Here is a 13,243-nt window from a genome sequence, read left to right as displayed (position 1 = left end):
CCAAAATCACAACCTGGTGTTGTTTTCAAAGACCTTTTTGGATATGAAGTATGTCTGAGATATATATCCACGTTTGTGTCTGTGAGTGCGTGCGTGTTCACGTACAGGAGACACAACATTGAGCCACAGACGCATGACATTTGTATGTGTTGTGTGCGCGAGTGCGTGTGTGCAAGAGTGCATTGTGTGCACTCTTTTATAAATGTGCGTACATGTAAATTTATAGGTCTATATAAATATATATGTACAATTCTACATGTTTAATTATGTGTGTGTTGGCGTATGCATACTTTAGTATGTATACAGTGAAGATGTGTACTTACACACATAGGTAAGCATGTCTAGAGTGAAATGAATAAATGAGAGTGCAATATTGAAAGCAACTGTGCGTGTCCGACGATTTTCACCATACACCATACAGAGTTATTTAGCATTTCTTTAATATCAATGTTATGTGATTAGACAGACGTCTGATTTATAATACACACATCCAAAGCAGAACTTCAAGACGTACATTTTTACTTATATTTATTCAAGTTTTTTTTTTCTTTTTTTTAATCTGCTGAACACCCTTGGCACCCTTCTAATTTATTTTGCTTTTACCAAACCATGTGATCCACCAAAACGAGACAAATTATGTTACACATGCAAATTTTGGTTGACACAAAATTTGTATTTGTATTTAAGGTTCAAACACATTTAATATATATATATAGTATTACTCCAGTAAATCGCAAAACTTTTTAAAATCTGTAAATACTGTGCTTAAAGTCATGTTGCACAAGAAATACTTTTTAAAATAAATCTTCTAAAGTCATTAAATAGATTTTGTGTTATGCTTCTTAAGTCTTAAAATCTCCCACAACTATTCCTTTGTGAGTCTACAAAACCCCATACATTCACATTGCAACACTAAAATGCAGTGCATGACATATTCAAGATTTCATAGCCCTCAGATTCAACAAGCCACCGTGTATTACACCAAAGAACAACTCATGCAATCAACTTGACAAGTTGATTTGGCTTTTCAGATGATGAAAAACACTCAAATGTATATTGATGTATTGCTGAGGTACAATCATTGCATACAGCACATAATTTACATTTAGATAAAATCTTATTTTTGGAGTCCAAAGTTGGATTTATTGACATATACAAACACCCTATTATTTCTTAGTACAGGGATTCTCAGAAAGTCCACTTTCCTACAGAGTTTAGGTCCAAACCCAATCGAACACATCTGAACAAACTAATCAAGGTCTTCAGAATTACTAGAGGTTAGAGCTAAAGTTGACCTCGAGGGCCAGAATTGAGAACCTCTGCTTTAGACCAAGGGACTAGACCAAAGTTGTCCCAACTTGATCATGAAGGACCACTTGTACTGCAGAGTTTAGCTCCAAATGTAATTAAACACACCTGGACAAGTTATTAAAGGTCTTTAGGATTAGTTGAAAGTTACAGAAAGGTGATTTTGATCAAGGTTGGAGCTAAAAGTGGATCTCGAGGAACCTCTGCTTTAGACCAAAGGTCTAGACCAAAGGTGTCCAAACTTGTTTTTGGAGGGCCACTTGTCTTGCAGAGTTTAGCTCCAAATGTAATTAAACACACTTGAACAAGATAATCAAGGTCTTCAAGATTACTAGACAGTTAAAGAAAGGTGAGCTTGATCAAGGTTGGAGCTAAAAGTGGACATCGAGGAACCTCTGCTTTAGACCAGAGGTCTAGACCAAAGATGTCTAAACCTGTTCCTCAAGGGCCACTTGTCATGCACCTGAAAAAACGAATCAAGCTCTAAAGGATTATTAGAAATTTACAAAAAATAAGCTTGATCAATGTTGGAGCTAAAAGTGGACCTCGAGGAACCTCTGCTTTAGACCAAAGTTGTCCAAAACTGTTCCTCAAAGGCCACTTGTCCTGCAGAGTTTGGCTCCAACCCTAATTAAACCCACCTGAACAAGCTAATCAGTGTCTTCAGGATTACTAGAAAGTTACAGAAAGGTGAGTTTGATCAAAGGTTGGAGCTAAAAGCGGACCTCAAGGAACCTCTACTTTAGACCAAATGTGTCCAAACCCATTCTTGGAGGGCCACTTGTCCTGTAGAGTTTAGCTCCAAATGTAACTTAACACACCTGAACAAGCTAATCAAGGTCTTTAGGATTAGAAGAAAGTTACAGAAAGGTGAGTTTGATCAAGGTTGGAGCTAAAAGTGGACCTCGAGGAACCTCTGCTTTAGACCAAAGGTGTCCAAAACTGTTCCTCAAAGGCCACTTGTCCTGCAGAGTTTGGCTCCAACCCTCATTAAACCCACCTGAACAAGCTAATCAATGTCTTCAGGATTACTAGAAAGTTACAGAAAGGTGAGTTTGATCAAAGGTTGGAGCTAAAAGTGGACCTCAAGGAACCTCTACTTTAGACCAAATGTGTCCAAACCCATTCTTGGAGGGCCACTTGTCCTGTAGAGTTTAGCTCCAAATGTAACTAAACACACCTGAACAAGCTAATCAATCAATTTAGGATTAGAAGAAAGTTACAGAAAGGTGAGTTTGATCAAGGTTAGAGCTAAAAGTGGACCTCGAGGAGCCTCTGCTTTAGACCAAAGGTGTCCAAAACCTGTTCCTGAAGGTTTCTTACTAAAAAACCTTTATGAAACTGTGTTGTATCTGGTTTAAGATAAACTCTGCAGGATTGGAGACTCCTGCTTTAGATGAAAGACAGATTTACTGTCCATATTTCCACATTAATGCTGTATCTTGCTGTTCCGAAGCACAGCTGCGCATCTGCTCACGAGAACTCAAGTAATTAGAAAGTCTTCATTAGGTACAGTAGAATATAAAGCTTGGCAAGTGAACCCTTTGCCTCAACATGGAATGATCTGCTGTTAGCAGAAGCTTCACGATTGAATTACACTCCTAAATGGCAAGATTTTACATAAACGTTCTCATTTAAGACTAGGCCTACTTGTATGTCCTGATTTTGCGTGCTGGAAACAAGCATCAGAGAATCTATCCTGAGTGGATTACTGCTTTTCAAATGGCTTCTTCTTGCTGATCTGAAGAGTGACCTGTCCGGTTGGCGTGTAGCTGCGGGTTTGTGCAGAAACTTGTGTTTTGAAGCTTTGCAGACCTCCTTCTTTTCGTCTCTGGACCTCTGAGCAGTACGTCGGCTGGACTTCGAGCCTTGCAAAGCTACTGGTATGGCGTGAACCAGTAGTCACTTGAATAGGTATGGTCTTCTCCCGCCTTGCCTGAGAGCTGCCGCTCGCTGAGGAACCTGGACTGAACATGCTGAAAATGTGTTCCTTGAAAGATCCGAAGAATCCCATGTGAGGTTTTGCAGGTGCTGGACGTACGACATTCAACACAATGGGTTTCCCAATGACAGGCTCATTAATTTCTCTCTGCAATACTGCGATCTCACTTGGTTTCTCGACGGAGATGTGATGGTCTGCACCACTGCCGAATGTTTCGCCTTCCTGAGGGACGTAGTCCTCAAGATCTTCAAGATTAAGAACTCGATTCCCATCAGTCAGCATTTTGCAATCTCCAACATCAACGTCGTCATCTTCGGGCTCCACGATGATAGTTCCTTCGTCATCTTCATCATAGACACATGGCTCATCAATTTCTCCTGAGTATGTTGTCATATTGTCAACCTCTGAAGGAACTTCAGACACATTCTGTGCAGCTTCCTCTTCATCCGTACCGGAAGAAGCTTGCAGAGCCATTGCAGCACCCATTGCCTCCTCGACTAACTTGTTATTGGAGTTGTTAGTGTTTAGATTGCCAGGTGTTGAGAACTTGCTGGGGGAAACACCTCGTCTTCTTGGTAACTTAGGTGATTTGTTAACTTTATACTCGATTATCTCCTCAACTTCTACCCATCTTGGGTTCCTGGCTGTGGCACCCTCCGGCTCTGGAACGTACAGTGTTGGAACAGTCTTCCTGGCCAGGGTTCGCCTCTGTCTGGGCGGTTCGGGTGTGGACGTCTCTGAGCGGTGAGCTCCCATGGGCGATGGTCGTGGGGATGAGTGCCGTTTCATACGGGTGTTCTTCACCACTGTGGTGATGGTCTCCTCGCTAGAAGTGAAAAAAGAACATTAGTGCGTTAAAAGCACATCAGATTCAGTTTGGTAAGTTTTTATAGTGTACATTTTTTTTAAAAATTTGAAAGAAGTATAATGCTCACCAAGGCTGCATTTATTTGATTAAAAATACAGTAAAAAATTGTGAAATATTATTACAATTTAAAATAGCCACTTTCTATTTGAATATGTTTTAAAATATAATTTATTCCTGTGGTGCAAATCTGAATTTTCAGCATCATTACTCCAGTCTTCAGTGTTACATTATCTTTAAGAAATCACTCTTAATATGCTGATTTGCAGCTTAAGAAACACTATTATCATCAAGTTTGAAAACAGTTGTCTGCTTATTATTTATACTGCTTAATATGTATCTTTTACTCAATTGTGCTTAGGTGTGTGTATGAGACTTACATAATTATGGTTTTCTTCGGTATTTTCGTCTCTTGTTCTGTCACTAGTTGGAAAAATTTTTTTGGTAAAACATCTTTTAAAAACATCAAATGTATCAAATTTCTAGACCTGATAATTTCTAAACCATCTTGCATAATATTGTTTTGTAGACCTTTTTTAAAAAAACAGTACATATTGCATCAGGATGTGCACTGTTTTTTTTTTAAATCCATTTTAAGTTTTCAATAAGTAAGTCATAACAGATGGGTATGTTTTTTAACTGGCTGGCATATGTGTGTTGACAGCCGTCGTCTTTTACCTTCTATACTGATGGCCTGATCTGCTCTACGTTCTCCCGCCATTGCCACAGCAGGAGTGATCAGCTGTGCCGCACACCTGGCACTGCCCAGACGGTTTGACAGCTGTGAATGAATGACATAATGATCACTGGCTTATTTCCTCACGGTTGAAGTAAAGTAAGAACTAAAAGGACTAAAGTAAGAATCTCCATACCTCACACTCGTAGTGTCCAAGGTCTCGTTCTCCAGGGCTTTTGATGACCAGAACCAACACTCCACTGCGCGGTTCAGTGTATGTCTGAAACTTCTCCAGGTCTGTCAGTAGTTTACCCTCCTTAAACCATCTGTCCAAGAAAATGGCATAGTTTAATACTCAACTCAATTCATTTTGTCTGTAAATTAGATAACACGAAGGAAAACAGTTCCATTTTCGTAAGTTATTTATGGAATGCTTTCATTTTAATACCATTATATGAATCAGCCAAACCTTCTAGGCTATTTTGACTTATTTAAACATGGAAATAACATAAATGACTACCTTATCTTGGGACTTGGTGCACTCTGGATGGTGCAGGTGAACTGAGCATCTTCTCCTGGATAGAGTGTGGCATTCCGGATCTTATTCACAAAACGTGGAGGTACTGCAAAAGGTTGAATAAAAATGACCAGGAATGAAACTACCTTTACTAAGTCGGAAACATCAATTCGCTCACGTCTGTCACTCACCCTGCACAATGATTTTGCCTAGTGTGCTGGCGTTGCCTGCAGAACTGGTGGCAAAGCACATGTACTGGCCTGAGTCATCTGCTGTCATGTTGTCCAAAATAAGTGTGCAAGACCCATCTGGGTCCTCAATGATGATGTGATGAGGATCCGCTTCCACGGCCCGCCCGTCTGTTTGTGAATCAGATGGATGAATTACTATACTTCTAAGAAGACATCAAGAGGGGAAGCACCCAAGTTTGGGCTCCTTACCTTTGTACCAGGTGACCTGTGGTTTGGGTGCACCAGTGACTTTGCAGGCAAGCTTTACTGTCTGTCCGAGCTCTGCTGTGAGGTCTGTCAACACTGCGTCGAAATCTGGAGAACCTGTAATACAAGTAAAACACTCAATTTTAGTACTAGGGCTTATTTTTAATGTACTATTTAAAGGAGAACTCCGGTGTGATTTTGACCTGAAGTGTATTGAATCATGATACCGAGTGTGAACGTACCTTGCATATCTCATCTCGGTTTGTGTCCAGCTGTCCGAAATCTGGGGTCAGTTAGCCGATGCTAACAACAGGTTGTCAGCGAGAGTCAACAGGGCATCGGAATAGCCATGTAAATAAATCACTGTTTTATGCCATTTACGAGGCACAAAGTAGCTCCACACTTCATTGGTAGACTTCCAAGGGCCCTGACATTTAAAACGAGACATTGAGAACTCAGAAAAAGCACCGGTAGTTTATTTACGAGAAGATTTATACAGACAGTACCTGGGAAAGAAAATCCGGTCGCCGCCATCCTGAACTTAGTCACGATAAGTCGAGTGTCGAGCACCAAGGAATTTATCAGGTTATCAACTTATCAGGTTGTAGTTTCCTTCGTGCTCGACACTCGACTTATCGTGACTACATTTAAGATGGCGGCGACCGGTCTGTTCCTGGTGGAAAATGTCTGTATAAATCTACTTGTAAATAAAATACCGGTGCTTTTTCTGAGTTCTCAATGTCTCGTTTTAAATGTCAGGGCCCTTGGAAGTCTACCAACGAAGTGTGGAGCTACTTTGTGCCTCGTAAATGGCGTAAAACAGTGATTTATTTACATGGCTATTCCGATGCCCTATTGACTCTCACTGACAACCTGTTGTGAGCATCAGCTAACTGACCCCAGATTTCGGACAGCTGGACACAAACCGAGATGAGATATGCAAGGTACGTTCACACTCGGTATCATGATTCAATACACTTCAGGTCAAAATCACACCGGAGTTCTCCTTTAAGAATACGAGATAGTAGAACTAATGGCAGCTTACACCAAGTTGGCATGCTGTAGCGCTGCTGAAGGTCACGGAGGTCACGGAGCCATGAGTTCTTGAGGATCACAGTCCGCGCCTGCAACGTGTATTTTCTCACGGAGTCCTCACGCTCGTGCCAGATCTCAAACGCTCTCTCATCACCCTCCACCGTCTCGTTCACATCAATGTTTGTGAGCTAAAGAAAAATTATACATTGTTTTTAATAAACAATATCATCTAAGCTTCAGTGAGGGAAATAAATATTTGATCCACTGGTAGGTTTATTTGAACAGTGAGAGACAGAATAACAACAAAAAAACCTAGAGACATGCATTTCAAAAAAGTTATAAATTGATTTTAATGAGTGAAATAAGTATTTTATATTTGATCCCCTATCAGTCAGCAATATTTCCGGCTCCCAGGTGTCTTTTATACAGGCAACAAGCTAAGATTAAGAGCACTCTCTTAAAGGGAGTGCTCCTAATCACAGCTTGTTATCTGTATAAAAGGCACTTGTCCACAGAAGCAATCAGTCAATCAGATTCCAAACTATCCTCCATGGCCAAGACCAAAGAGCTGTCCAATGATGTCAGGGACAAAACTGTAGACCTACCCAAGGCTGGAATGGACTACAAGACCATCGCCAAGAAATTTTGTGAGAAGGTGGCAACAGCTGGTGCAATTATTCGCAAATGGAAGAAACACAAAATGACTGTCAATCTCCCTTGGTCTGGCTCCAACTTTGTGGAGTATCAATGATCATGAGAACGGTGAGGAATCAGCCCAGAACTACATGGGAGGATCTTGTCAATGATCTATACTGGGACCATAGTCACCAAGAAAACAATAATAACTTAGTAATCTTACAGCGGCAGCAAGGTCCCCCTGCTCAAGAAAGCACATTTACTTGCCCATCTGAAGTTTGCCACTGAACATCTGAATGATTCAGAGGAGAACTGGGTGAAAGTGTTGTGGTCAGATGAGACCAAAATCGAGCTCTTTGGCATCAACTCAACTCGCCGTGTTTAGAGGAGGAGAAATGCTGCCTATGACCCCAAGAACACCATCCCCACTGTCAAACATGGAGGTGAAAACATTATGCTTTGGGGGTGTTTTTCTGCTAAGGGGACAGGACAACTGCATTGCATCAAAGGAACGATGGACGGGTGAGAAATCTTGTTAAGACATTTGGATAGTATTTGGCCATTTTGAATGTTAAGAATTGAGCTTTTGTGTTAAATACAGTATGTGCATCACTTTGCAAAGCTCCAACCTTCATCATATTCTTGAACACATATGCTTGGGTGTCTGTGTTCGTGTCTCTCCTCTGTTTGCAGATGACCACATGGTTTTTGAAGAGGAAGACGTGGCGGTGGTGACCTCTGGAAGATGTTCGAACTCCAGGAGCTCCTTCCCAAACAGTGAAAGGCCCCTGTAGAAAGCAAGTAATTGAAACATCACAAAGCAATTATATTTCACCTTAAATGGCAATATATGAGATTATGGACTGTACCTGTCTAATAGGTTCTCCCAATGCCTCCAGATTGGCGGGGTAGTTCTCTATGAGAGATACATGGTGTGTGTTTTCTGAGCGCTGAGAAAGGGATGACACCATGGCATAGGCCTGCTCCAACAAACAGCAGTTCTGACCGTTCCTCGCTTTGTTCCGAATCAATTCCTAGAGTTAAATCATGGGAAATTTGGAAATGTGTAACACACAATTTCTAAGCACATATTTATATAAATATTTAGCGGTTTGAAAGTGGAGACTGCCTACAATTAGACCTTGAAAAATGTGTATTGTGTACCTTCAGTAAAGCTCTGTACTTCAGAATTCTCTCCGCTGGTCTCTGAAGGTAAGCATTGATGCTTAGCACCGGACCCTCTGAGGGGTCAACATTTGCCAGCTCTGAGACTGTATAATCCTAATAAAAAAAGAGATAAAACATGTTATGTTCTGCGTCTTCTGAGTACCAAATGCGTTCACATTACAGAGAAAAACTAAATGTTTAAATGTTTTTTTTTTTAATGCAATTTTTTAAACCCACCTTGAAATATTTGTGCACTTCTTTCTCACTGATGATGGACTCAGCTTGCGAATGTCCAATGAGGTACTGCAGATATTTCTCAAACCCTTCAGAGTTTTTCAGGAAATGCATGGCAATGTCATCATCTGTGTCACAATCACGCAGACCAGGCAGCAAAGAGCTGGAAAACAATCAACTTCATTATGCATTTCCCTTTTGTCACATCTGCATGTTTAGACTTGCACATAAATGAAAACGATACTTTACATACTCTGTAAAGGGATAGTTCAACCAAAAATGAAAATTCTGTCATTAATTACTCACTCCCATGTCATTGCAAACCTGCAAGACCTTTGTTGGTCTTCGGAACACAAATTAATATATTTTTCGATTAAATCTGAAAGCTCTCTGACCTTCCATAGACAGCAAGGTTTGTTCCACCTTCAAGGTCCAGAAAGGTACCAAGAACATCAACAAAATAGTCCATGTGACATCAGTGGTTCAACTGTAATTTTATGAAGCTACGAGAACACTTTTTGTCTTCCAAAAAAACTAAAATAACAACTTCATTCAACAATTCTTCTTCTTCGTGTCTCAGAGCTATCAGATTTCCTCAAAACTATCTTAATTTGTGTTTCGAACACAAACAAAGGTCTTATGGATTTGGAACAACATGAGGGTGAGTAATAAATGACAGAATTTTTCGTTTTTGGGTAAACTATCCCTTTAAGAAAGCAAACTGAACATGCTGAACAAAAAGCAGAGTTGATTGTCTGAATTCTGTACCTGCTGTGGAAGGATTTCAAATCACTGATATTACGGAAGATGGTTTCCTTCTGGCTGGCGATTTCAGGCGGTGTGCTCTCTTCATCCACACGCTTCAGATGGTGTGATGTGACAAACTCTATCTCCTTCAGAAACTCTGTTTCTGTGCTGATTAGCTCTTGCACAAGTTGACTAGATACAAGTGACACAGAGGTATAATTACTAAAATAGCACAAAATAAATTGCGCATTGCACTTTTTTTTTTTAATGTGTCCAAGTTTACCAGAGCTTCTTCTTGTACTCTGTCTCTGTGACTTCTTCTCTGGTGGTTTCTGGGAGGTCTGCTACATCCGCAGACAGCTACAATGCAACCATTACATCATCAGTAAGAAATTAAGAAACTAATGCACAATTTAAAATCAATATTTCGCCGTATTGTATATTTCCAATGATACTATACTGACCTTCAGTCTTTTGTCGAGATATGCAGGTGAGACCCATCCCTGCCGAGATGGGTTGGATTTGGTGGGCTTGGTGCGGACCAGCCATTTAAGTGGATGAGCAGAGTCCAGAACCTCCACATACTGGCCCTCTTTCAAGGCGATGGCATCTTTACTGACTCCCATGGGGGTGTAGTCAGCGGTCACCACATATATATCAAACATCTGCAGAGATGCATTAATGATAACAGAGCATTTGGAAAATGTGACTTGCGCTCTTTACCCTTGATCAGAACGCTCTGGATTCTGTTTTTACAGTTGAGGTCAAACGTTTACATCCCCCTTTCAGAATCTGCAACATGCTAATTATTTTACCAAAATAAGATTGATCATACAAAATGCATGTTAATTTTAATTTATTACCGTCCTGGATAACATATTTCACATAAAAGATGTTAAGAGTCAGGGGTTGAAAATTTTTGAATTTGAAGATCAGGGTAAATTTAACTTCAGTACTAAATAAACAATAAGATGCATTTATATGACCCTTCTTATTTTGGTAAAATAATTAATTTTTTTTACATTTTGCAGATTCTAAAATGGGGATGTAAACTTTTGACCTCAACTCTAAATGTACTTCTGTCAACTGAAGCTTAACTGTGAACATTACACATCCATTTTTATTTCCCCTTTTCAGAAAAATTTTATGTGAACAGATCTGACACAATTACATTAGTTTTAATAATAAAATTAGCTTGTTGTTGACACTGAAAGTGTTATTTATAATACCTCTCCCCTGGCATCTCCTTCATCAGACTCAGATGATGAGTCTGCGATCAGAGATGGAGGGCGTGATCGGCCGTGATATGGAGACGGAGACGGTGTTTTTGTTTCATCATCGCTGTCAGCTCCTGGGACACGTAATGAAGCTTGAAGCAGATAGGGACAAAGAGGATAGAGGAAGAAAAAGTATTGTGTCAATTTTGGTCACAACAATGTTAAGTATCATGTCTGACAGAATAGGATTTAGCATCACATTTGCACGAGACTAAAACACATTTGCTTAGATATTCAATTATAAAAATCAGCAGATCCATATTCAGAATGGAATTTGAAAACATAAACCTGGACATGAAATTTGAATACAAACATTTCAAAGTAAAAAAACAAAACAAAAAAAAACTGTACACAACTTTAATATACGTACTTCAGAATTTGGTTTAAATGGTTTTCAAAATATAAACCTGATATAGGCCCATTAACATCCTTAATAATGGGGTTTGTGTGGTTGGCCTAATTTAGACATATCTTTACAACAGTGGTTCCCAAACTGTGGTATGCAGACATGTGACCCTGAACCACAAAACCACTCTTGGGTACCATGGGTATATTTGTAGCAATAGCCAAAAATAATCAATTTTTTTTAATGCCAAAAATATAAGTGAAGATCATATTCCAAGAAGATATTTTGTAAATTTCCTACTGTGAAAATATCAAAACTTAATCTTTGATTATGCATTGCTAAGAACTTTATTTGGACAACTTTAAAGGTGATTTCCTCAGTATTTAGATTTTTTTTTTGCACCCTCAGATTACAGATTTTCAAATAGTTGTATTTTAGCCAAATATTGTCCTATCATAACAGACCATACATGAATGGAAATCGTATTTATTCAGCTTTCAGGTGTTGCATAAATCCAAATTTGTGGTCCAGGGTCACATATGAATTAAAAATTAATAATAATACAATGATTTTAAGAGTTTATTCTTTATAGGTGTACATATTTGTACTAGCTGATGCGAGTCGTTAGTGTTTTATTAGCGTAATTTATTTACAATTACATTAATGCCGTTTAATCGCCTGTGTACATTTTTCTCGCGATGACAAATGCTTCCGCTGTAAAATATAGGCGCCATTTTTAAAAATACCGCTAATTGACGGAACAGACGGTTATACCGTAACCTCCGTACTAAAACGTACTAACACTAAAACGTACTAACAAACGTGTATTTACTTAAAAGACAAACAGCCCGAAGAGAAACAAACTGGTGGAAATCTGCATCTGGAAACTAAAATCTCTTCAAAATGGATGCTGAGCATGTTTCATGAGGAAAACTGTTCTTGTTTCGATGACCTAAGAGACGGTAAGCAACAAAAATCGTTTTTATTTAGTCTACATTTCAAATGTGTAAGTATTTTCGCTTCAAATAAGTGTAAATTGGTTTATTTGGTTAATTACTGGTAAATGTAATAATTGTGTCTCAAGGTATTACCATGACAGGATGGTGGGAGTCCATGATAATTTGATATGAATAAGATATAAAAGAGATGTTGGTGTTTTGAAAAGTTTGGGAATCACTGGATTTGAAATAGTGTTTTTAAATAAGAGTTAACTAAGTTTACTCAGTCATTCATTCATCCATTAATCATTTAGAGCACATTTTCGAGAATAATCACCAAACAAGCTTCTTCCTTTGCTTTTGTTGAAGCAGAGAAATGATGCAAATAACAACAGTGACAAACAAGCAATAATTTAATCATTTATGACTCAGAATATAATAACTAATACTTTACTATATGTTTCTCCTGCAATTTAACATGCACTATATCATGCTTTTTTAAATAACAAACACTAATGTATTGCTCATGCAACTTCATACATCTAAACGAATATGGCAGCGAGCATTCATCACATTTTCTTTGTGTATACTGAAACAGAGACACCTTGAAAGTGTAAAAATGAGACTGCTTCCACTGAATTTCAGAATTTCCAGTTTATTTTGTGACAAATGGCCCTGATTTTAAAGAACCATGACTTTATTACCACTAGGCAATACTTAAAGCATTTTTAACTTTATACAATGCCTTAAATTAATTCCTTGTTTGAAATATCGAGGGACTAAAAACTGATGAGCAAAGTGATTAACAACAGCATCGCCTCATGGAGAAAAAGTCAAGGTTCTGGTGTGTTACACTGGAGGTTCTGCGGATACATACTGGTTACTTTGGGCCAAGATTTCATCCACTGGAGCACTTGATGGTTCTGTAAGCTGTCTGAACAAATCAATGCTTCAATGAGAATGTGAGTGAATAGAGGGATGAGAGGATGGATGGATAGTTTGATGGATAGACAAAAGAATGGAGTCAGTGAGCTGCGCAGGAATTGAGGGATCCAGAGAGATACGTTTTTTTTTTCATATAAAACAGAAGGGAACTTCAGGAAAATAGACAAAACTTA

At 39.0% G+C, this 13,243-nt stretch overlaps 1 protein-coding gene across 1 annotated transcript; it reads right to left on the bottom strand.

The window, feature by feature from the left end:
• Positions 1 to 511: 511 nt before the first annotated feature.
• On the bottom strand, positions 512 to 13,000 carry LOC141300295 (obscurin). Its single transcript, XM_073830613.1, has 17 exons — positions 12,979 to 13,000; positions 10,794 to 10,933; positions 10,029 to 10,229; positions 9,848 to 9,924; positions 9,586 to 9,756; positions 8,821 to 8,980; positions 8,581 to 8,697; positions 8,286 to 8,450; positions 8,046 to 8,204; positions 6,791 to 6,968; positions 5,749 to 5,862; positions 5,500 to 5,667; positions 5,312 to 5,414; positions 4,988 to 5,117; positions 4,794 to 4,896; positions 4,496 to 4,538; positions 512 to 4,076 (listed from the first exon to the last, which is right to left on the bottom strand). Exons 1-17 carry the CDS (start codon positions 12,998 to 13,000, stop codon positions 3,017 to 3,019), a joined length of 3,111 nt encoding a protein of 1,036 aa, XP_073686714.1. The 3' UTR covers positions 512 to 3,016.
• Between the last annotated feature and the right edge of the window lie 243 nt (positions 13,001 to 13,243).

The sequence above is a fragment of the Garra rufa genome, chromosome 24 (assembly GCF_049309525.1).
Source record: "Garra rufa chromosome 24, GarRuf1.0, whole genome shotgun sequence".
NCBI classification, from domain to species: domain Eukaryota; kingdom Metazoa; phylum Chordata; class Actinopteri; order Cypriniformes; family Cyprinidae; genus Garra; species Garra rufa.
This window is presented reverse-complemented; position numbering and strand designations above follow the sequence as displayed.